The 24,352-nt window shown below is 50.1% G+C and overlaps 1 protein-coding gene across 2 annotated transcripts in view; it reads right to left on the bottom strand.

Annotated features, from left to right (window-relative positions):
- Positions 1 to 1,211: 1,211 nt before the first annotated feature.
- MTMR4 (myotubularin related protein 4) overlaps positions 1,212 to 24,352 on the bottom strand; it is a 36,920-nt gene continuing 13,779 nt past the window's right edge. For both annotated transcript variants that reach the window (XM_033078138.2, XM_033078137.2), the window contains exons 3-18: positions 23,881 to 23,997; positions 23,151 to 23,233; positions 22,795 to 22,961; positions 20,981 to 21,077; positions 15,416 to 15,529; positions 10,066 to 10,262; positions 9,705 to 9,833; positions 8,554 to 8,665; positions 7,943 to 8,138; positions 7,309 to 7,494; positions 6,400 to 6,570; positions 6,136 to 6,290; positions 4,583 to 5,792; positions 4,148 to 4,258; positions 3,807 to 3,895; positions 1,212 to 3,428 (exon numbers count right to left, since the gene is read on the bottom strand). In XM_033078138.2, the coding sequence (XP_032934029.1) occupies positions 3,251 to 3,428; positions 3,807 to 3,895; positions 4,148 to 4,258; positions 4,583 to 5,792; positions 6,136 to 6,290; positions 6,400 to 6,570; positions 7,309 to 7,494; positions 7,943 to 8,138; positions 8,554 to 8,665; positions 9,705 to 9,833; positions 10,066 to 10,262; positions 15,416 to 15,529; positions 20,981 to 21,077; positions 22,795 to 22,961; positions 23,151 to 23,233; positions 23,881 to 23,997 (3,312 nt within the window). In that variant the 3' untranslated portion in view covers positions 1,212 to 3,250. The remainder of the gene's footprint in view (positions 3,429 to 3,806; positions 3,896 to 4,147; positions 4,259 to 4,582; positions 5,793 to 6,135; positions 6,291 to 6,399; positions 6,571 to 7,308; positions 7,495 to 7,942; positions 8,139 to 8,553; positions 8,666 to 9,704; positions 9,834 to 10,065; positions 10,263 to 15,415; positions 15,530 to 20,980; positions 21,078 to 22,794; positions 22,962 to 23,150; positions 23,234 to 23,880; positions 23,998 to 24,352) is intronic.

Below are 24,352 nucleotides of genomic sequence, written 5' to 3'. Positions count from 1 at the left end.
TGACTGCACATTCCATAGAGAGGCTACCCTCTAAACCCTTCATAATTCTCCTGTCAGTCGGGTAGCACCAATTCCATTTCACATTGCAAGTCCGTATTCAAGTGTTGGCAGGGTTGTAATTTCACTGATTTATCTGGTTTCTAGAAAGAATCTAATTTAAATACCTTCTCTTTTTTTTTTTGCAGGAATTTTACCATCTCCAGCAAAAGCAGTCTCCTGAGCTGACCTGATGTGCCTGTGAGGAACAATGGTTCAATGTGACAAACTATCCTGTTCCCCACATTTTTGATACGAGGCCTTTAGGTATCACCTGTCTGACAAGAACACCTCAGCTGAACTGAGGGAGTAGTTTACTAGAGGATCTGCTGAATTTCAATATCCCTGGATCTTTGAATTGAGGACAGGCTTTCCAGGGGATTCTCTCTGGCTCCATCACAAAGTAAGGCTGACCTGCATCACCATCCAGCTGACAAAGCACAACTCTCCCACCCACCACCCTGCACAGAGGAACCAACCACACACCTACCTGGAACAGGAGGAAGGAAAAACGTCAGTGAGGAGTGAGGGGATCATAGAATCAAAGAATGGTTTGGTTGGAAAGACCTTGAAGCTCATCCAGTGCCACCCCCTGCCACACCTTCCACTATCCCAGGGTGCCTCAAGCCCCTCCAACCTGGCCTCAGACACTGCCAGGGCTCCAGAGGCAGTCACAGCTGCCCACCCTCACAGAGAACAATTCCTTCCCAATATCCCATCTGTCCCTGCCCCGTGGCAGTGGGAAACCATTCCCTGTGTCCTGCCCTTCCATCCCTTGTCCAAAGTCCCTCTCCAGCTCTCCCGCAGCTCCTTTAGACACTGGGAAGGGCTCTAAAGTCTCCCTGAAGTCTTCTCCAGGTGAACAATCTCAACTCTCAGCCTTTCCTCAGCAGGGAATCCTGCCTAACAATGCTTCCTTAGAAAGAAAACAACTTCTTCTTGAGTCCTTATAGGAGAGGCTGGAAGGCCCTGGTTAACCTGGGAAGGACATCCTGCAGGTTTATTTGGAAGAGGGCAGAGGTGTTCTGTGCCCTACCTGTGATTCTGATTGTGAGAAGGGATATTAAATCCCTAACACATCTTAATGAAGGGAAAAAGTGATGAGTAACGGCAGCCTGAAATCCCCTGGGCAAGCAGAACTCTCCACAGAGGAAAGAAGGGGCCAAACACAGCAGCACTAATATAGAGATTTTATTTCAACTGTATTAGAGTTGTACAGCACATTTTGTCACAATGCCATCGAACTGATTGGAGAGTTTTTGGCCAGCACATTGTGACGCTGAAACTCACAAGAGCTAAAAGCAGTTTGGACTAATGGCCTCAACGGGAGGGCCAGCAGTACCTGGTTTCTGGCTTCATCACTTGCAGTCATTCCAACACGTGCAAAACAGGAGCAAATCCAGTTTCTTCTGCCAGGCCAACAGTTATGCTTCCATGTCCAGCAATGACTGCAAGGTACAAGGTAGGGGAGAATCTGAAGCAAGGTGCCTTCTCTTCCCAGAGCCATGTTGGTTGTTCCCAGTATGGAAAAGAAGCAAAGTCTAAGTAAGTACAAGGTCTTCAGGGGATGAGCTTTACTCACGCATCAGGATTTACAAAACCAGAGGTTGACAAGTCAAAGTGCAGGAAAGGGTCCTCATTTCATTCCTTCCAACCAGATGACAAACCATTACCGAAAGATCTGGGAGATCAAACAGTGTCAAGTCTGCCATTTTAGCAGACCAATGTCCTCACAGGTCCTCCCTGCCACATACCAAGTCTCGGCTCCTGAAGTGCAGAATGTATTTGGAAAGAAAACTACATTTCTGCAAAGAAATGCCTCACTTTCAAACTCTTCTTCCTGCCTAGTATCCACAGATGCCTTACAGAGGAGGCAGGATGGATGCTTCCTGAGGGATCTAGGGATTACAAGCCCACTGAAGCCCGCTTCATAAACCTTTCTTCCTTTCTAAACCCAGTTCCTTGTCCTTAAGATGAGCTGGGACTCCTGCTCTCTAGTTTAAAGGAGGAGCAGAGAGGCAATTACAAGTTGGCAACTCTGAACTTTGACCACTGTACAGGAGACACAAAAAGAAGTCAAATTCAAGAGGCATTTCAGGTAGCGCTGGGGCAAGTCAGAGAGATTGTTTCCACCACTGAACAGATGCCACATGTCATGGTTATCACTGAAGCTTGGCTGTACATCCTAAAGCGAAAAGCACAGACCATAGTGTCTATGTCAGCCAGTGTCCTTCCCCACCCTCATTTTGGTATCAATGCTTCATTCTCCCTTCTTCGGGTTACATTAAGTGCACAGAAATATATAGCAGCATTTGGACTGAAACCCTCACATACACCAGACAGCACATTCCAGGAGGTAAAACAACACATTATGGCCTATACCCTCAAGGTATCAAGTTTTCAGGATAAAGAGCAGTAGGAAGTGGAGAGCTGAGGGCAGAAAAGGGGAGGAGGAGCAACACAGGGACATGAGTTCTGTTTCCATGCCAGGAGAGGATCAAGGTGCCATTCCTGTGTTAGCACCAGGCTGTGACACGACCGCAGACAAAGCAGATGGGCAGAGCAGAAGTGAAAAGCCAATCTCCCATCTCCCCACAGTGCTGGGGGCAGGGACAAAGTCCAGTGTGACACCGATCCCAGCGTAGCCTGAAAATGGGCATGATCTGCTTGGCCCTTTTTAGCTGGAATGAATTTCTCTTCGGAGCCCGAGAGAAAATCAATTAGTGATGGCTAATGAGTCTTGTTCACCAAGCTGATCGCAAATCACACTCATGGAAAGAGAATCTACAGATCTGTTCCAGGCTGAGGCCCTTCCAACACCCACGGGACCATTGGGAGCTTGCCTTCTTCCTTCTCACAGAGCAGCCTGCCATTAGAGGGGGAGGTGGTTCTAAACATGCCTTTCTATTGCTTTGGGGGGGACTTTGCACAGGCAAGAGCTGTGAAAACGTTGCTTTCCAGCCCACAAAAGGAAGAGGTTGTCATCCTCTCTCAGCCCTAGGCCATCAGGGCTACAACACACGGGCCCACTGGCTCCAGGGTGGGGGCACAGCGAACTCTCTGATCTGAGCTCCTCTGCTCCAGCCCGGCAGCAAGGCTGCTGCAGACAGTGCATTCCAGTTTGGTGTTCAAGTGTTGCACCAAAGGCCTTCACAGTTACCCTTCAAACCCACGAGAGAAAAGGCTGGGCTTAGACAGGTCTCTTGTCTGGCATTCAGCTGGAAGCTGTGGCAATGGGCTTCTTCATATGTTGGCTCATGAGCTCCCTGGCACGAGACACTTGGATATGGTCATAACAGGAGTTACAAACAAGGACAGGGTCGTACAACTGCTGATCAGGGATGGGCAGCTTCAGATGGCAGCAGGTAGCACAGAACACATTTCCACAGTTCCTGTCAAGAAGCAAGAAAACCAGTGAGAAGAGAGCTGGGACCACCGCAGCAGAACTTCAGCAAGCACAAAGGGTCCAGGTCAGGGCAAAGTTCCAGTCTGAGGCTTGTAAATGTGTTTTTTATACTGTGGTTAGCCGTGCAAGCAAACTGCTAGTGTTGACAGGGACTCATTGCTGTCCCAGAGAGGGATCAGAGGCCTTGGAAAAATAGAAACAAGAACAATGTAGAATGGAACTCTGCAGGGAACTGATGAGGCCTGGAATGTAGTGGAAAGACCTAAAACCTTCTCCCAGGAGCTGGAGAGAACAGACCTGGCAAAGGGGCATTTTTTGACACCAGACTGAGGAGAAGAGGGGCCCAGAGCGCTGAGGTTTTTACCTGCAATGGTGCCTCCGTTTGGCCAGCCAGAACTCACAGTCACAGTTGAAGCAGTGTGAGGCCATGTGGTCTGGGACCCACCGTGTGACCTAGGGCAGACACCAGTCAGCTCCCATCTGTAAAGCCCCAGTGACAGCTCTGGGCAGGCTGGGGGTGGCTTTGGGCCACACCTCACAGTAAGCTTACCCCATCTGAGACAGCAGCAGCAGAGGACATGTCAAAGACATGGGAGGCTGCTCACTGCCTCACTTCCAGACCACTCTCTGCTGCTGTGCCCACCCAGGTCAGCTGCAAAGAACATTCCCTCCCACTGCATCACAGCTCCACAATGGGACACACACCTCAGTCTCCTTCTTATCCACAGGTTCCCAGCTTGCTTCCGACAAACAGTCCTCGCTGTGGTCAGAACAGAAATCCTCTGTGTCGCTGCCGTCTGATTCCTTCAGACATGTCTGCAAAACGAGACCAGGTCACCAATCCCCTCTGTTGCTAGGCACACACTCCAGGGCACACCCTGCTCCACACACTCTGTGCTGGTGAGGGGCACCCAGCTGGCTCCCGAGCCCCCAGACATAGGGCAAAGCATCCAAAGCGTGTAGGAGTTTGATCCTTAGAGCAGCAGAGGTACCTCTGGGTGGATGAGGACATGGCCAGGACAGGGACACAACTGACAGAGGAATGATCTTTCCCACCCCCTCCCAAAGGAATGGAGGCTGGAGAGGGAGGTGTGCAGGGGTACAGGGACCTGGTATGGGCTGTGAGCGGCCTGTACTCACAAAGTCATCCTCGTAGTCCATGGGGGGCTCAGCCGGAGGGGTGCAGAAGTGGCGGATGTCCAGGCGCAGCTGCAGCTCCCGCACCTGCCGGCGCAGTTGCTCTACCTCCTGCTTGTAGCTGGCCTCGATCTGCCGCAGTCGGTGCTGGATCACGTCCGTGGGGAAGGGCAGCCCATCGTCATCCAGGTAGAGAGGAGGCACAGGAGAAGGACATTTTGGTGGCAGGTGCTTGGGACCAGACGCTTGTTTCAGATGGCATGGCAGCCACAAACGGCTGGGCTTCCCAAAATGTGTGCTCACGTGGCCAGTACAGGCCAGGGGCTTCCCGCCTTCCCTGCCAGACCACGGGCCACTGAGGCACAGGCCTGGGGCCCGCAGGGGTTTGCTGCTCAGCCTCTTGCTGCAACAGCCATAGGAGAGGAGGTGTCTGGGTGTGGACTCCCCATTGGGGAGCGATGTCACCAGGCCTTGAAAACTGTCCCAGTTGGACCCCAGGAAGGAGAACTCACTGCTTTGGCTCTGGGAAATGGGCTTGCGCCATTGCTCCAGCAGAAGCCTCCCTGGCTGGCCAGGATCCTCAAAGGGCATGCTCCGGCCAGCATCACCTCTGCCCTTGTCTGCATCTGGGCATGGGATACCCAGGGCAGGGCCTGGGATGTCCTGAGAAGGGGTGCCTGGTGCCAGGGACTCCTGGCTAGGAATGTCTTCGTGGGTGGTGTTTCTTTTGGGACAGCCTCCCTTGTTGGACACCATGCCAGCAGCCTTCAAAGGTTCCTGGGGACAGTTTTCCAAATGCTTTCCAGAACTGGTGGAAACCTTGTCACCGTTTTCCTGTCCGGAAGGATTTGGATTTGGACCTATGCCATCCACTTCCTCCGTGAGTGTTCCATTTCCCTCTTCCACCTCCACAGGGACACTGCTGTCTGGCACAGCAGCCTGGCTGTCCAGCTGCCTGCTCAGCCCTTTGTGCTCATCATGGCTGCTGCCTTGCGGGGCAGGGTTCTCCTCCTCCTCCTCCTCCCTGGGCCGTGCCTCTCCTGTGGCCACTGTAGCACCTTCAGCCCCCTCAGTGCTGGCATGCCGGGCTTCCAAGCCCACCCGCACCTCCTGACAGTGGTTGTTCAGGTTGGGGTCACTGGATGTGCGGGTCAGAGGGCTGCTGGAGTCACAAGCTGAGAGGAGGTCATCCACAGATCTTGTCTTTGGTAATCTAGAACCCAAAAGCAAAGCAAATCTCACAATAAACCCCCCGAATAAACCCCCTGGTCTCAGTCAAAACTGAGACGAGGGCAGGGAAATATTCCCCATTACAACTTCAGGGGTGGGTGGAGAGGGGCAGTGCAGCTGCAGGAGCTAAAATGCACAATACCACAGTGTGGCCTCCTGCCTTTGAGGTGCAGCAGGGACCTCAACTCCTTCTCTGAGTGACTGGGGCACTGCTACAGAGCTCTTGTTCCCACAAGGAACATGAGAACAACAACAGGGAAACTACAAGAAGGGCAGGAAGATCTGTGGCTATGCAACACCTTGAGCCTGAAGCTCTAAGCTCTTACCTGTCCAAACACCTGCCACTGAAGTCCTGGCTCTGAGATCCAGGGGGCATGTAGATGTCCATGTCCTCCTGTCCCAGAGGATGTGGCGAGGAGGCCGGGAGGTACACGGCTGTCCAGAGGTGCAGGGCGCGCACGTGGCACACAGGATGCAGCACCTGCGACACCGCCCGCGTCAGAGTCCAACTGCCACAGAAACCCCTCCAGCCCCTCCCTGGTGCCTGCCAGGAGAAAATCCTGGAAAGCTGGGCCAGGAGCTCGACTGACCTGCTCAGATCCGGGCATATAAAGCAGGTTGTGGAAGTTCTTGTTGCCGGCCCGCAGCAGGGACCACACAGAGCACGTGCGCTTGTAGATGTTGTGCATCTCGCGCTCGCAGGGGCTGTTTCCCAGGAAGGTCCCGTAGAGGCAGGAATATGTGTGCTGCACCAGCTTCACCTGTGGCACGGAGGCAGAGCCTTGCTCAGAGTCATGGGGAAAGGGGGACTCCTGCCTAGAGGGGACACATCTTCCCCTCATCTGGGATGGCTCATACACTGCCTACTCAAGCTGTCCTTGCTTTCACACTAGGCAGGTCAGGGATCACGTAAATTGAAGGGAAAGCAACGCTGAACTGATACCAAACCCATCTCTCTAGAACCCTGTCCTGCATTTTTTGATATGACAGAGATTAATTTTTTCCCCCTATTTCTTTTTTTCCAAATATTTCAGACCCATATAGTTCTGAGATATGCAAATCAAACCAGTGCTGCTGGCATCTGAAATTCCCTGGGCTGGAAAGCGACAGGAGAAGGGATTCAAGAAAACTAGAGAATATAAACCCTCTACCATTCCTTCATGGGAGAACAGCTTTAAACTAATAGAAAACAGATTTAGATGAGATGTTAGGGAGAAATTGTTCCCTGTGAGTGGTGAGGCCCAGGACCAGACCACCCAGAGAAGCTGTGGCTGTCCCGTCCCTGAAAGTGTCCAAGGCCAGGTTGGACAGAGCAATCTGGGGTAGTGGAAGGTGTCCCTGCCCATGGCAGGGATGGATGGAAAGGGATGGGTTTTAAGTTCCCTTCCAACCCAAACCATTCTAGGATTCTTTGACCTCTTTTCTTTCAACTCCAGTACTGTAAAACATTGTGGTCTTTTCTCTATCTCTGCTCGCATGTTTGCACAGGTATTTCTTACCAGAAAAGCTTCATTAAATTCAAAGAGGCAGGGAAATTGCTTCAGAAGCTGATGAACAGCATCCAACCACTGGAGAAAAACCGGGCACTGCTCGTTCTGATCTTCCACCTTTTCCTGGTGCCCACAACGATCCCCAAACTTGTGACCAAAATCCAGCCAGTCCGATTCAACGAGCACCTGGAAGCCCTGAGAATAAAAGAAAAAACAACTGCAGAGACTTTGCTGAGGACTTGTGGCAGGACAAAGCAAGCCCCATCCACCAGGAAAGGCTGGGAAGGAGGCTGCTGTGGTGCCTGGTTTGGGAGCAAAGCTCACCAGGATTGGAGGTTCCCACAACAAACCAACAGTTGTTATGTCTATGCAGTAATCAGTTCAGAGGATTCAGAGTAGGAAGCAGCTGAACTTTGAACACAAGACGGTATTTCCCACAGCACTTCCCCAGGCTGTGCAGAGGAGTGAGGAACAGTTCACCCAAAACAGGCCGGAAGAGAACAGGGAAAACTCAACACCCACCAAAGCAGCTCAGAAACATCACTAAGCTTATTCCCAAATGCAATCCTGCTCCTTTCCATGCAGATTCCAAGACAAAAGCTGCCTTTGAACAGACATGAACTGCAGCAGAGCACAATCCTACCTCCATGGTCCTGTAGTAAGGGTCCAGGAGAATCTTTGCCAGCGCCACAATCTGTGGAGTCCTGTCCCAGCCGTCAGAGCAGTGAACCAGCACCGGACGCCCTTCTCTGTCCACAGCACTGGAGACCAGCACTGCTGCCTTCAGCATGACAGACAGGTGCTGCAGCCACTTGGTGCTCTCCAGGGCTGAAAGCCAGCTGCAAAGGGAGGAAAATACAAGAAATGGTTGCTTAGCTCTCCACTGAAGAAAAAAAAATACATTTTAACATCAGTTTTCTTGGAGCCCTCAGTGAAAATCAGTCTTTTCTAAAACATGTCCCAGAGGAGCCAGGTAGCCTGGAGAGAAGGGCAAAGAATATGACCCTGAATTTAATTTTTCTCAAATACAGCCATATTTTAGAAACCCCCAGAGGACACACACAACCAAGTGACACCGAGACAGTGCCACAATCCCTTCTGGATTAATGGATCAAAATTAGCAGCATTCAAGCATTGTGAGCACTCCATTTTCTCAGGTAGAAACCTGGGATTAAAAAAAGGAAAAAGGAGTGAACCACCCCCCAGGTCACTGACAGATACAGCATCAGACTCAGCTAGAGAAGAGTCACTCACTTGCTGGGGTCTGGCACTTGACTGCAGACAGCACGCAGATACTGGAAGCTGTTCCGGATGGAGTGGATGTTGGCCATGCCCATGAACACGACTTCACAGTTGGGGTAATACTCTGATACGAGAGACAGGAACATTTAGAGAGAGCTACAGCAGCTACACAACATTCTGAGCTGGAAGGGTCATCGAATCCAACTGTGCTGCTACTGCAGCAACTGGCTCCACACCCCAGTGCAGCTGCCCCTCACACCACTCCTCATGTTCATGGAGTCACTAAGGTTGGGAAAAACCTCCAAGGTCACCAAGTCCAACCATTTCCCAGCACTGCCAAGTCCACCACTGACCCATGTCCCCAAGTGCCACACCCACAAAGCTGTAAAACCCCTCCAGGATGGGGACTCTAACACTGCCCTGGGCAGCTGTGCCAGGGCCTGACAATCCTTTAATGAAGAAATTTTCCCCCATACCCAATTTAAACCTCCCCTGGCACAGCCTGAGGGCATTTCTACTCATCCTGTGCCCTGTTCCCTGGGAACAGAGCCCGACCCTCACCTGGCTCCCCCTCCTGTCAGGGAGTTCTGCTGAGCCAGACGGTCCCCTCCTTTTCTCCAGGCTGAGCTCCCCTAGCCACTCCTGGTGCTCCAGACCCTTCCCTAGCTCCACTCCCTCCTCATGGTCTTTCTTGTCCTAATGGGCACAAAACTGACCCTAGGACTGGAGGTGCCTCAGCAGTGGCCAGATAAGGGGGACGGTCACTGCCCTGTGACCACGCTATTGCTGGCACAGCCCAGGTGTCATCGACCTGTTGCTCACTTGGGCACACCCAGGCCCATGTTCAGATGCTACCAATCAGCACCCCCACGTCCTTTTCTACTGGGCAGCTTTCCAGCCACTCTGTCCCAGCCTGGAGCATTCCAGTGAGGCTGTTGCAGGATGCAACAAATGCTGAGTCCAAATACAGGACTCAGCACTTGGTCTTAGTGAACCTTATCCAATTGGCCTTGGCCTGTTGATCCAGCCCGTTCAGATCCCTGTGTGGGAACATGCTCCCAGAGACCAAGCACCAAAATGCTGCCCTGATCCCCAGCTGTACCCTAGGAGCTACTGCCAGGCCCAAGAGGAAGATGCTCTGCGATGCTCTTGGCCCTTGGTACCTTCGCATTCGCAGCCGCCTCCCTTGGCCCTGTTGGCCACGGCTGCTGTGTAGGACCTGGCATCAAGGATCAGCAGCTTCTGAGGGGTTCCCGCATTCTCCACGCCTGAACATGCTGTCAAGGACGAGTCTGCAGGGACAAACAGGGACTGAGTTCCTAGCATGTCCCTCTGTGGCCTCCCTCCACCCCAGTGCCACCGTAAGTGAGCCCAGGAAGCCACCCACATACCCAGTCATGGCAAAACAGGGCCCAGGCTCTGCCCCTGGGCAGTGGGGTAAAGCCCTGCCCTGGGGACAGGGGACAGCCCTGGCAGCCCCTCCATGGTACCTCCCCTTCAGGAGAGCTGGTGGAGTCATCTCACCGAAGTCGGTGTCACAGGGCTCGCTGCCGTCGCTGCTCCCGGTGTGTGGCACGGCACCTGACGCTCTCGCTCCGGGGTTCAAGGCACAGGCTTTGGCAATGGATGTCACCAGGTACTCATCGTCGGCGTTCCGCCAGCCCCACCAGCTGATCTCGGGCTGGCTGCAGCGCGAAATCACCGCCCCATTGCGCACGTGTCTGCGGGGACAGAGCCTTGCTGAGCCCCCGGAAGCGCAGCCGGCCTGGGACACATTCCCTGTGCACAGCCACACCTGAGCTACTCCTGGCTGCAGCTGCTCTGTCTGCTGCAGCAACTGCTCTATCTACAGCACTGACTCTATCATCAAGCACTGAAAGAGGGCAGGGAATCTCAAATAATCACTGCAGCATTGACAGGAAGGCTAAACCAGCCTCATATTTTATTTACAATAAAATAGAATAATTTAGTTTGGAAAAGACCTTCCAGAAACCCAAGTCCAATCTCTGACTTCTATTTAGATGTCTTAATATATCCTGTAACCTATAAATATATAATATTTAAAACAAGTATTAATGTCTATAGATAGGACAGTATTTATATATTAAACCAGAGAGAAGAACTTTAAATCATTATGATTGCATTTTGGGAAAATAATAGTTATTTCCTAGAATCATGGAATGGTTTGGGTTGGAAGGGATGTTGAAGATCATCTTGTTCGATCCCCCTGCCATGGGCAGGAACACCTTCCACTTGATTTTAAGGCTGTTCTGTTCTCTCGTCTTTTTTTTTTTTTCCCTCCCTTAAATTACAGACCCATTCTTAAACCATTTCACTTATCACCTGTAAGTTGGGAAGATGAGCTCACTTGGCATTAGACCAGGGAGTTTCTGGGTGGAGGCCTGAGCTGGTGTTTATCAACAACCCCTAAATGTGAACCCTACCCTGGCTGTGCTTACTGGCACCTGGCAGGAGGCCTGAAGTAGGAATCAGTGCCTTTCTCACATGAACACCAATCATTCCCAACTGGCCTGCAAAGGGAAGGGACTGTGAGGTGACAAAGTTGCTGGTGATAGAGAATGATGCAGAGTGTGAAATTTAGTATTAATGAGTGAAGAGTATTTACAGATGATCAAGGCATAACTCCAACTGTGACAAGGAGCAGTTTGGTGCAGATCAGAAGCCAAATCCCAAAGCTTTGAAGTCACTGGGGAGCTCTCAAAAGCCTCAGCTCCATGCTCAAGAGAAGCACAAAGGTTAAAGATGTGCTAACAGTTACTGAGAAAGGAGTAGGACATAAAATATTATGGCTTCACACCTCAACCATCCTAAAACGACACAAACTCCTCTCAAAAAGATCATGTTGTAGTCAAACCAAGCTCCAGAAATGGATGGCACAGACACAAGCAAGCACTGGAATGGTCATGCCATGTTTCAGAAACACAAGTATTTCTTGGACAACAAACAAAATCAAGAGTGGACTCACAGCCACAGTGCAATGTGGGACTACTAAATGGTTCCAATACCTGGTGGCAGGTTTAACAAGTGACCATGAGGCAGTCACCCATTCTCCCAACTGGGTGTAGGAAATCTAAGCTAGCAGATGCTCCAAAGATGCACCAGAAAAGAGCACCTGCATCCCTATCCTGTTTGTTACATTTCCCTGAGGTGCTGCTCCTGCTGCCTGGTCCCTCTTGGAGATGGGAAAATGAACTGAACAGCCCTGAACCAGACCCACATACCAACCATGTTCAACCATCCCACCATCCCTCCTGCAGCAATCTGGAAACCAAAGAATCATGGAATGGTTTGTGATGGGTTTTAAAGCCCATCCCATTCCAACCCCACCATGGCCAGGGACACCTTCCACCATTCCAGGCTGCTCCAAGCCCCTCCAACCTGGCCTTGGACACTTCCAGGCATCTGGGGCAGCCCCAGCTTCTCTGGGCACCCTGTGCCAGGGCCTCCCCAACCTCGCAGGAAACAACTTTTTCCCCATATCCCATGTAACTCTGCCATCTGTCAGCTTATGTAGCTTCCTTAATGACATCTCACAGATAATAACAATGAAGACTTTAAACTGAAGACTTCCAAAGAAATAATGTTCAAGTTTGGCCAAGTCAAAACACTGTGGGGATCCTTTACTTTAAGTGCTGCTCTGTTTTGCAAGGTGACTTGCAGAGCAGTCACTCCCAGGAGATCTATTCCAGCCTTCAGGATCACTCAAGGATGGATAGCACAGAGCAGCAAAGGCTTTGTTTATAGTAGTAGATGAAACAGAGCCAAGGTGTGGACTTAAGCATCAGCCTGTGATCATCCAAGCCTGTTTGTGAGCCACCCACAGCTCCTGGCCTGTGCCAAGTAGCACTTTCCCAGACAGCGCCTGAGCACATTTTTGGGAAAGGTAGGTACTGTATCAGGGACTGCTCCCAGTAGGCAGCTTGAGGGGGCAGAACAGGGTGCAGGACACTGCAGCTCTCCAGGCAAAGCTGCCCAAGTTGCCAGGGTTGCATTGAACTCACAAAACTCTTGGCAACACAACGCCCTGAGCACTGAACAGCTGGGGACATTCAAGGGACATGGTGACCTACCAGTAAACGAGGAAATGTGGCAACACCAATATGTGTGAAGCCACCAGCAAGCAGAAAATACAACAGGTGCCAGCAGAGGAACCAAAACCACAGCTGAGCTTGCAAGAAGCTTCTCAGGGCATGGGAACACCAGAGCCTAACTCTGCCTTCCCTGCACATCTCCCCACCATGAGCACAGGAACCATTTAAGGCCTTTTCTTACCTGGGAGTTTTGGGGAGGTTTTCCTCAAAGGATAAAGTTCCTTTCTTGAAACTGGAATGGCAGAAAGTGCCAGAGTGTTTTAACTTACATGGAGTAAATTATTCTTGAGGGATCATCAGTTTACTTTTAATGATTCAAGACTCTTTCATGATCCAAAACTGCAATATGGAATGCTTCTGCAGTTAATCAGTTGAGCTTTTCCTCACACATTTATTCTGAGCACAAGGCTAGAGCACATCTGATACTGTCAGCACATACCATTTAAACCACAACAATCCTCCACAACTGATTAATACCTGGTTTAGTGGAAGGTAGCAGCGGGGTTGGAAATAGATGATTCTCAAGGTCCCTTCCAACCCAAACCATTCCATGATTCTGTGATCTCCCAAGTCTCTCTGGTATCTCCTGGACAAGTAAACAGGTTTGGCTTAAAGCACAAGAGCTTAGAGAGGGTTTACTGAGCTGAGCCTAAAGGTTCTGAACTGAGGTGAGTGTGTGTACAAGTGCTTGCATCTCCCAGATCATTGGGATAAACTCCCATCTCACTGTGGTAGGATGTGAGAGCCTGAGAGCGAGGCCCAGCCGTGGGCTGGACCAGTGTCTGCTGTCCCCTGGCAGGTGATGCCGAGCGTCAGAAGGAGCATTCCTGCTGCCACAGGCCCAAGGTCTCCTCAAGGTGGCTGAGCAGACAGAGCCAGAACTGCCACGCCGTGCCCGTCTGCCTCTCTACTCAGCTAAATAATTGATTGCATCCTTTGCCTTGTTTTAGAAGTGGATCGTGCCTGGAGGCTCCTGCATTTCTCTTGCACATCTCTGTGGAGGGCTGAGATGGAGACCTGAATTTCTGCTTTGCTTAATAGCTAAATTATACTTTTTTAAAGAAATCTGATAATGGGGTACCTTTGGTGTCATGTTTTACAGCTCTGACTGTGACCCAGTGAGATCAGCCTTACCCAAAAGCTCTGAGGTCTATCAGAGTCCCTTGGGATGCAGGCACCCATCCATTCTCTCCTGAACTCCAAGTGAGGAGGAGGAGCTGAGTGTCAGGCTTTTCGTTTCCACACAGCACAAAGCACTGCAGAAGCAGCCATGACCCTAAGACCCTCCTGCTCTAAAAACTTCAATCTTGAAGGCAAAGACTAAAAAAAGTGCATGAAAATCAGAGACACAAGGGCAAGCACTTGCCCCATCTTGTAACATCACTTGTCAGCATCTTCTAATCTGATCCCAGGCTGCAAAGGGCTGCACTCAGCTCGTAAATTACTGGGTACCATTACAGAGATATAAAGCAAGGAACAAAATAATTGCTGTAGTAGGAATAAGACATGGTTTTGCCCTCGGGTGGGGAGGCACAGTGAGACAGGCTCCAGCAGTAGGCCATTTTTAGCAAAAGGAATCACAACTGACTTCATAGCTGAGTTGGCTACAAGGAGGGAAAGGCTCTATCCCACAAGCTGTGCTCATTCCCACTCTGCTGCAGAACTGATTTCTAGAAGGAACACACGGTGTTCTGCCACATCCAACAGCAAGCTACGAAGTGTGAAGAAGGAGTTAAGGTACCTGTAAATTCACTGGTTTTGCTTCCTGACTTTTGTATTTTCCAATACAGCTGATATTTTAAGGTTTTTTTATATTCGGATTTGGTAACTGCTAACACAGAGCCTAAAGCTACAAATCATAATGCACATTTTACAACAGCACAACTGCCTGGGTGCCCCTTTCCATCAGCCTCCCAGTGGTTTCAAACACATCAGTCTCCTGGGAGACACATTTAATGAGGAACCAGCCTCTACCCTGAAGAGCCCTGCACTGGCTGCCTGGCCTCCTGCATTCCCCTCTAGATTATTTCTGGAAGGCTGGTCAGGGAATATTTCATAGAATTATAGATTATCCTAAACTGGAAAGGGACCTCCAAGGATCATCCAGTCCAACTCCTGGCACTGCACAGACACCCCAACAACGGCACCCTGAGCATCCCTGGGAGTGATATTCAAATGCTTCTGGAGGACTGGCAGCCTTGGGGCCATGCCCATTCCCTGGGGAGCCTGGGCAGTGTCCTGCACCCTCTGGGGCAAGAATCTTTCCCAAAATCCAACCTAAACCTCCCTGACACAGCTCCAACCATTCCCTTGGGCCCTGCTCCTAGTCATCAAAGAGCAGAGATCAGAGCTGCCCCTTGTGAGAAGCTGCAGATTTGGGCATTTCTGGGTCTGTCGAGGAATGCACCTTTTGGCTCAGATTACTTTTCAAAGTAGCAGTCAGACAAGGACCAATGTGTGGAAAGATTTTGAAACTCTGAGAGAACTTCCATTTGGCCTCATCTTTCAACATCTCCTGCAGGAGGAAAGTCACCCACACCTTCAAATCTAACTGAAAGCGCGAAGGACAGTTCTGCTTCTTTCTTCTGGAAAACACCCTGCTGCAGACAGTGCTGGGAGAAGCCCTGGGAGCACCACGTTTGCAGGTGGGAGGCAAAAGGACAGACAGCTCTCCTGCCATCCCTGTCCCAAAGCCCCTGCAGGACTACGAGGACACGGCAGCTGTTGTGGGTTTGGGGGAGGGAATCTGAGTTTGCAGTTACCTGTACACCACCACGGGGATCCTCTTCCATGACCTGAACGAAGCCACATTCTCCAGCTCCTTGTCAGTGATCCAGACAGGGACCAGCAGCTTCTGGGGATAACTGGAACAGAGCCTGCAGAAGAGACAGCATGAAAGGAAAGATGAAGGCTTCATCAAAAATCTGCCCCAGAGCAGCTTACATTTCCCCAAACTCAACATGTAGGACTTTGGCTCTTCCTCTTCATATTTGTCTCAGTGCAGCCTCAAGTGAGCCAAAACATGCTGTCAGGAATGAGCTGAAGACAACCTCCTTTCACCTCAGGCCTCACCTCTGGGCTCATACTAAGTATCCTAGTACTTTCCAGGATGCCTTTGGAACAACCTCCGGATTTAAGAATTCATGACGGTTTAGGGGAACAGTCAATAATTTACATGGAGTTTTTGTTTTCTTGTAGCAGGTACACAGAGCTTCTGGTAAAGAATGGCCAGGAGAACACGGTATCACTGCTCAACTCAACACACTGTTCAGTGAGGCACACAAATCTGCCCAGAAATTTAGCAGTGGGGACTGGGAGTATGCAAATAAAGTGACAGGAGTGAGATGTAAATCACATCTTGTTTGGTGGGGTGCCAGAAATCAAATTCTTATAGATACCTGAACATGTACCAGCAGTGAGAGGAGAACTCTGAGAGCAGACAGCACTGCCAGAGGGCAGGGTTAGATGCGATATTGGGAAAAAAATTGTTCCTGTGAGGGTGGGCAGGCCCTGGCACAGGGTGCCCAGAGCAGCTGTGGCTGCCCCTGGATCCCTGGCAGTGTCCAAAGCCAGGATGGACAGAGCTGGGAGCAGCCTGGGACAGTGAAAAGTGTCCCTGGCCATGGAAGGGGTAGAATGGGATGGGATTTAGGGTCCCTTCCAGCCCAAACCACTGTAGGATTGTAGCACACACAAAATTCCAGAAGTGCAGGGGGGGCTTTCTGGCTCCTGCAGCTCCTCCCCTGCCCCTGCCACTCCCAGCACAGGCCCAGGGCAGGCTCAGACACAGCAGTGCCTAGGAGCTGGACCAGCTGAGCCCCTGCAGCCCAGGCAGGCACACGTGGGTACATGGCAGGGAACATCAAAGAGCAGCTCTGGCTCAAGGCTACCCCACATTAGAAGGAATGTTTTAGGGCAGATGGGGAGCAAAGTGAGGGGGGTAAAAGGATCCAGCCAGTAAGCTCCAGAGGGTGGTCTGGTGTTCCTGAGCCCAGGCTATTCCAGCTGATGGCAACAGGCACAATTCAGTATTAGTTTATGATGCTAGTGAAGAAATGCCTGCCACGTTGGAAAATGGCACTACAGTGTCTAGACAGTTCTTCCGAGAGCCCCAGGCAGAAAGCAAGGGTGGCTAAGGGATAAAAAAAACTGGGTGAGGATGAGGAATTCAGGAAGCAAAATTAAAGTTGTCAGTTAGGAAGGTGAAGACCAGGTTGTCTGTGGTAGGATGTCTGGGCTTGGACACCTCTGAAATGCCTCAGATTCCATAAGTAGAGGTGGTCAGGAAATTAGAGAAGCAGTGAAATGTGACTGAGGATGCAGGAATGTGGGAGAGGGCTAGCACCTGTTCAGGTTCTGGAGGAACTTCTGGAATAGCTGAGTCTATACATGAACAGGCTTCACTGAAGTGTAAACAGTTCCCTCACATGAGTGATGTCTTAAAAGTACAGACTGGGTAGAGGCAGTCCAAGAGAGGCTCAGGAGTGTAGCTTCCAAGAGTTAAATCACTAAAACTCTGTAGCCTTAGGAAAACAGTAAGATAGAAATCTGTAATTTTCAGGTAAGAAACGGGACATCTTTAAGAAGTGAAGCCAAGTTCAAGCAGGGTGCATAGAAACAGGCACTAAGGTCAAGACAAAGAGACATGTCTTTCTAGGCTAGAATTCCAGAGTACAGTAGAGGAAGTGAAAATCCAGGATAACTAACTCTGTTGGCTTAACAGTATCTTATAAACTGATACAAGGAAGAATGTCTGTGGCACCCTGAATTTCAGAGTACAAGCTTTGCAGGAAGGCTAAAATAGAATGAGCTTGTGAAAAAGTGTGGGCAACTTCTAGGGGAAGGTGGGGGTAAAAGTGTGATGCTCAGAGTGACCAGCATCTACCACAATGTGCATGGATCAAATCCCAAGCCTAAAGAGAAACAGGACAGCACTGAAGCAATACTACCAACCCCTAGAGCGACAGGAATGACATCCACAGAGGCTGGAAGAGGAGCAGAAAGGCTATGAGAGCAAAAATTCTCATGGGAGACTTCTGTTGCTTCCACACAGAACACTTAAGTGTCTGAACCAAAGGCGACATTTTCAGACACACCCAGGTATTTCTTGGTGCTACCAGCAAAATTATACAGAAGTCTCTCACTCTTCCTTTGGACCTCAGCTGATTCAAAGTAGAATAACTGAAAAATCCCTTTTGTTACAGCATTCATCACTCAGTAGATTCAATAATGTTTTCAGAGGGGATAAGGCTCCCACAACAGCAAAAACAACACAAAAGGTAAATTCAGTGCACTTGGGTTTTGAGTCAACGTGGCTGTTTGGAGGGAGGTCACCCGTTGTGCGAGAGCTACCTGAAATGTCAGTGAACTAGCAGATAGGGCAGATTTGGATTTTCAGAAGGGGTTTTTTGAGGTTTTTTGTGTGCCTGTGCTTTTTAACAGGTGCATTCCCATAGAGCTGAAAGATGCTCCTCTTAGGAAACAGCTGCTCTTGAGAAGGTAAGAAATAGTTCAGAACCTTAACGATCATTTTTCACCACAACAGGCATCCTAAAGGAAACCACCTGCAGTGGGGTGGCCTGGAAAGCCCTGGGACCAAGCTGAGCCAGACCACCAAGGGAAACAGCCTTGAACTGTGAGATCTGATGGTAGGACAGGGTGGCTGGAACAACACAGACAGGAATAAGCACCTGTGAACAAGGATCAATAGAGAACCTTCTTAGCACAGAGGTAACAATGAGGGAGAGGAATCATAAACACCCTGATTTTGAAGGGATCCACGAGGATTGAGTCCAGCTCCTGGCCCTGCAGAGGACACCCCAACAAACCCATCCCATCCCATCCCTGAGAGCCTTGTCCAAGCTCTTGCTTCTCAGAAGGCAAACATGTGTACCACTAACAGTCCACATGTTCCTGTGGCAAATCCAAGCAGGGACAGTAATTACCACTTTCCAATGGTATGGATAGTATTAAAATTTCTAGATAAGTGTAAAAAAGACAAAATTTTAATTAAGAGCAGTCTCAGAAACCAGTAGGAAACACCATCTGGCTAAAGCAGTAACAGAACTCCAGGCAACTTTTACCTCATAAACTCAAAGTTAAATAAAACCACAACTGAAAAAAGATGAAACCTGAAAATGAGCATCAACATTGCAAGAAAAGTTGTGGGTTTTTTCTTCCTTTTTTTGAAGGAACTACTCAAGTACCAAACACACCAGTACTAAGGTTGGTATGAAACAACTACCTCAGAGAGCCTGTGTGAACCAGATGGGTAATGCTGGAGTGATCCCATTTCCCTAGGTATAAGATCCCTGAAGATGTGAGAGTCAGGGAGAGACCGTGTAATGATTTTATTATCATGGTATACTTTTATCAAGACTGAAAGAGTGGTTGTTACAAGTTTGTATTTCTCTCATTTTACAATGGCTGTCGCCAGGAAGGAGATAATAGTTCCCAGATAAGGACATCTCAGAACAGACTTGAAAGACAAGGAACCAAGCCATTACCTTGGAGTATCCTGTCTTTAACAGCACTGTTTTGCCAACACAGGGAAATAAAAGATAAAAGGACTATAAACAGTTAAAAAGTAACCTGATCCCTGCGAATAGAGGCAGGTGGTTATGATCAAAAGCCAAGGCAGGATTTAAAGCCACACTCCCCCAGCAGCAAGAGAGAACTGGTTTGAGTTGCACAAAGCAATTACACCACCCCTGAGATCCCAGGATGTCTGCAGGAAGCTGGGACCTGTGAGGATCCCCAGGGAGAAACTCGGCAGGTGGAGGGAAGCAAAGCCAGGCCCACACCCAGCTTGATGAGGTTTGTTTTAAGTCCTTTCTTCCCTGGTTTGGTTGGAAATCAAACACCTGTCTTCAGAGAAGGTGGCTAATGGCTGTGGATTACTGGCCAGGAAGCAAGCACAGATGGTCAAATGCAAGTTGAACTTCCCAAAATAGTCAGAGGGAGCCACACCCCAGGATCGAGCAGGGAAGAAGACCTCACATACAGAGACTCTACCTAGTGCAGGGACCCACAGACTGTGCACTCCAAAATGGAGCAGTTCAGGACAACAATTTTATTTGACATCCTTGGAGAAAATGTGTAAATGCCAGCAAAGTCATGTGAACAGTCCCAAAGCAATGACATGGCCAGTAGGCCAGAGGTAAAATGGAAATCACCCCCCAGATTTAGTGCTTGTGGTCTGGATTCTTCAGGAAAAAAGAACAGGCAGCAACCTCCAAAACTGGGATTTCCCCAGTCCAGTGTGTCTGAGGTTTCTCATGGTCTCCACAGGAAACCAGTGACCTGGAACTGTCCAATCCATAGGTGATGGGGATGCCTGGACTGGCTGGGGCAGAGAGGAAAAGCTGAGGGATACCAGTCGTTTCAAGAACATAATTATAGGGAATGCACAAATGAGTATGTCCATCAAAGTTTGAAATCCCATGGGCTTAATGCCACCTGCTGCAAATACTGCAGCTGCCCTTCTCCAAGAATCCTGTGCTCCTGGAGGAATAGAAGGCAGGCTGGAAACACTGACAGGTGGCAAAAAGGCCTCTTCCACTGTGAGTGTGGGAAAACCTTGTAGAGATCTCCACACCAATGCCCACAGGGACCACCTCCAATCCTGGCTCACCTGAAATGTCACACTACAGTGATGGAGAGCTCCCCTGCTGGGAATGTGCCCAGCACACCACCATGTTCCCAGGGAATGCTCTTCCCTTCCACACTGTGAAACTCCCAAGCTGCACTTTGGGGCTGCCACCTCTTGTGCCATGTGCCACTGCCAGGAGTTCTACTCCATGCTCTTTGGAGTAGCTGGAGGCAGAACAACCTTCTGTTTCTCCTAATCAGACTGAATGAGCCTTGCTCATTCTCAGACTCCTGAGCCTCCCAACAGCTCTCCACTGGCTCACTCCAGCTTCTCACAGAGCTGAACAGCTGCCTGAGAGTATAAAATCTATGGTCGTTATGTCAAACCGAGCATTTTAGAGAGAAGGATCGACCAGAAAGACAAACCCACAATGGATGGACCTTCAGAATCCCAAATGTCTTCCACGAGGAATTAGAGCCACCACATTATAAACTACCTGAGTCAGCATTTACAGTTCCTGCTAGCACTGATGTTTGGGCTGTATTCCCTCTCCAACTCCATAATGTGATAGGCGGAAAGAAAAGGGATCTGGCTCATACTCTGATCTGTCTGGGGGCTGTCAAGGCCAGGAAGGAGGATTAGCCGGAGTCTGACTCACTACTGCTCTGCATGGGGATTACCAAGGGAAAAGTAAGGCAAGAGAAGAGTGGAAATAGCCTGGTGATGAAACACTCACTTGTAGTTGTTGTTGATGTCAGAGACGCGCCAGGCGTTCTGCAGGTCGAAGCCCATCCTCACCAGCTCCATCTCAAACCGGAACCTCACGTGATCCCCTGAGGAACACAGCACAGGCAGTTACTGACAGCACAGATGGAATCTGAACATCTTTGTGGAACTCCACAGCAACTGCCACAGGCTGGAGAGAGTCACAAAACCACAGAAAGGTTTGGGTCAGAAAGGACCTGAAGCTCATCCCGTTCCACTCCCTGCCATGGGCAGGGACACCTTCCACTATCCCAGGCTGCTACAAGCCCCATCCAGACTGGCCTTGGGCACTTCCAGAGATCCAGAGGCAGCCACAGCTTCTCTGGGCATCCTTTGCCAGGGCCTTTCCATTCCCAGATTAAAGAATTTATCTTAACATCCCATCTAAACCTGCCCTCTGACACTTTAACACTGCTTCCCCACGTCCTGTCACTATCCACCTGTACAGAAAGTCTCTCCCTCTCTTTTATAATCTCCTTTAGGCCCTGGAAAGGGCTCTGAAGCCTTCTTTTCTCCAGGTGAACACCCCCAGCTTTCTCAGCCTGGGTCTAGAGCAGAGTGGCTCCAGCCTGGAAGCCTCTTTTTGGCAAGGAGAAACTCCAGGGATGGCAGCAGGGATTGTGCTTCAGAAGCCACAAAGACTTATCCCTCACAGGGGTTCCCCTGCTTGTTTTGTCAAGTGAGATCTCATCTCCGGGCACAGAAACAGCCTCTCCATGTTAAGGGGGTGTGTGGGGCTTAATTTAATCCACTTCTGCCTGTCTGGCAGAGACAGCTGCCAAAGTGGATGTCAGGAACTGTATGGCAAGGAGCACTGAGCACCCACCCCAGGCAGTTCCTTCTTCCAGACTGCTCTCAGACGCTGACTCAGGGTTTCCTCTCTCATGTTTTAGCCTTGCCTCACAAATTCTGGATGCCTTTGTTGCTCCAGTGTCAAACTGCAAAGCTCTTCGTCTCAGCCATATCCCACAGCAACAACTTGCACAGGTGAGTTTATTTATACTAAACACTTTGCCTAAAGGAAACACAGCAAATATCTCTGATTGCTGGGGTTTGGGGCATGGTGAGGACGCAGAGCTTACCTCTACCCTATCAGCTTCTCTTGGAATAGCTGTACTATTGAACCCCATCCCTGGACATTCTATTCAGGCTACTGCTTATTTTTCAGTTTAAAGCCAAGCTCATTTAAATTCCATTTTTAAACAGCTTCATCATTGGTAAGACAAAGCAACTGCAAGCAAACTTTATGCTCCCAGAGAAGGGAAACTCCCAGTCCACACGAGGGCACCAGCACAGCTCTGGTTTTCTCTTAATGCACTCAAAGACTTGATTTGTGCCTTCTTGAGGATGAGCCAAAGCTCTCCACGGACCTGATCCTGGGAATGACACAGCATTTTTGAGTGTTGGAGAAAAGATGAAGATGGGCTCAAATTAATTAGGCTGCCTCAAAACTGATGCTGTTTGCCACTCCAGGACAGGACTGCCTGAGGTCTCTATCACTCTGATGAGAGAACTTAAGTATGGGATGTTTTCTTACAATGAAAAAGGGAAAAGTTTTTTTCTGTGTTGCTGGGTCATAAAGCTTCTTGTTGTGTTTGTAACTAATTCCTTTCACTGTGCTTCTTATTCAGCAGCATCTGGTCATCAGCTGGATCTCTAGACCAGGATGACTCAGCAAGGCGAATTTGAAACCTTTGAAACACGGACAGGGTTTATGAACAAGAGCTCAATTGCAGTGCAGTGCTGCTGGCCAGAGCAGCAGGAAGGGCCAGGCCAGGAGCTCACCTGGACGGCAGAGATGGGCATGTTGATCCTCCTCATCCACACACACCCCCAAGCACCAGGCGTGGTAGGCAAACGCAAAAAGGTCCTCAGGCTTGGCAGGGCGGGCGATGGCTCGAGTCAGCCTCTTCAGCCACTCCTGGCACTGCTTGAAGGTGGAGAAATGGCACCTGCAAATCCAAAGGCAAATCACCCTCAGCGGGGACGTTCACCCAGCCAGGACTGAGCCAAGAAAAGGAACACGGCCCTAAGCCTTAGAATCCTGACCATGGACAGCTCAATTCCAATTGCAGCACAGAGGGAGACACCAGAGCTGGTCTCAGCCTGCAGCATCTGCACCACAACAATAAGCCAGATACCTGATCACTTTGGAGTCCTTGCAGACTATGTGAAGCTGGAACATATCCCGACACTCCACACTTTCCATCATCCTCAAAGGCACCTGCGAGGGAGGGACAAATGTAGGGCATGACAAGGCACAGCACAGGCCAGAGCAGTCCCAGCAGCCATGCCTGCAGGCTCCTCACACTCCAGCACAGCTCCAGTACTCACCAGCTGCTTCTGTGAACTACAATCCCACTCCCGAGGTTATGGAGCTCCGTGAGTCAGCACGGAGCTCTTCAGTGATTATTATTCTAATTTCTGTTCTCACCCTTGATAATCTCCCACTTGGGGCCAGTTCCTGACTCAATGACATCCAGTCAAGCACAGGAACTGAGCCAAACAACAGCTGCAGTAAGAGACTGCAGGTCCAGACAGTCAGAGAAAGCCTCAACCTTCCACTGCCTGACTTTGCCTTGGTGAGAAGTCTCATTAAAACTGGCCTGCAAGAGACCTCAACAGTCTTAAAAACACTAAAGTTACTGCTTGAATTTAAAGAAAACAGCAAGGAAAGACCTAATTACTAACTGGAAGGACTAAAGGAAAACCCCATCCTCACACTTAAATACAGCAGCAAAACAGCAACTGCATGTTGGCATCCTCCAAGAGGAATCTTCGGGTGCCACAGCCCCCAGGAATGGGGAATTCCCACCCCTCCCTGCTCTGAAACCCTAGGAGAGGTGATGATGCAGGCAGAGGCAGACTCACATTGATCACAGAGTCCTTGAATTTGATATGCAGGCGGTAGTTGGAGATGGCGATCACAGCGTCGTTGGCATGGCCCAGGTACTCCACCCCCTCACCCTGCAACACAGTGAATGGCACCTGGAAAGGAGACAGCACAAGGTCAGATCACACAGGTGCTGTGTGTGCTGGAATTCCCAGAGCCACTCTTCCCATTGCCTCTGCAGCGCATCTCCCAAGGAGCTGCTCCTAGCAAGGGGCTCCCCGTGCCCTGAGAGCAGCATGGACAGCACCAGCACCACTGCCCAGCCCCACACACGGAGCTCTCCCACCGACACCTCCAGAGCCAGTGAGAACCTCCTGAAGGATCACCTGTGTGCCATGCTCACCTGGGAGTGAGGGGTGGCCTGGGGACAGAGGGACTGACAGGCCCTGCTCTTTGGAGACAGGAAACCAGCCCTGGCACAAGAGGCATGGAGAGGGACACGACTGCAGG

Source organism: Catharus ustulatus, chromosome 22 (genome assembly GCF_009819885.2).
Source record: "Catharus ustulatus isolate bCatUst1 chromosome 22, bCatUst1.pri.v2, whole genome shotgun sequence".
Classification (NCBI taxonomy): Eukaryota; Metazoa; Chordata; class Aves; order Passeriformes; family Turdidae; genus Catharus; species Catharus ustulatus.
This window is presented reverse-complemented; position numbering and strand designations above follow the sequence as displayed.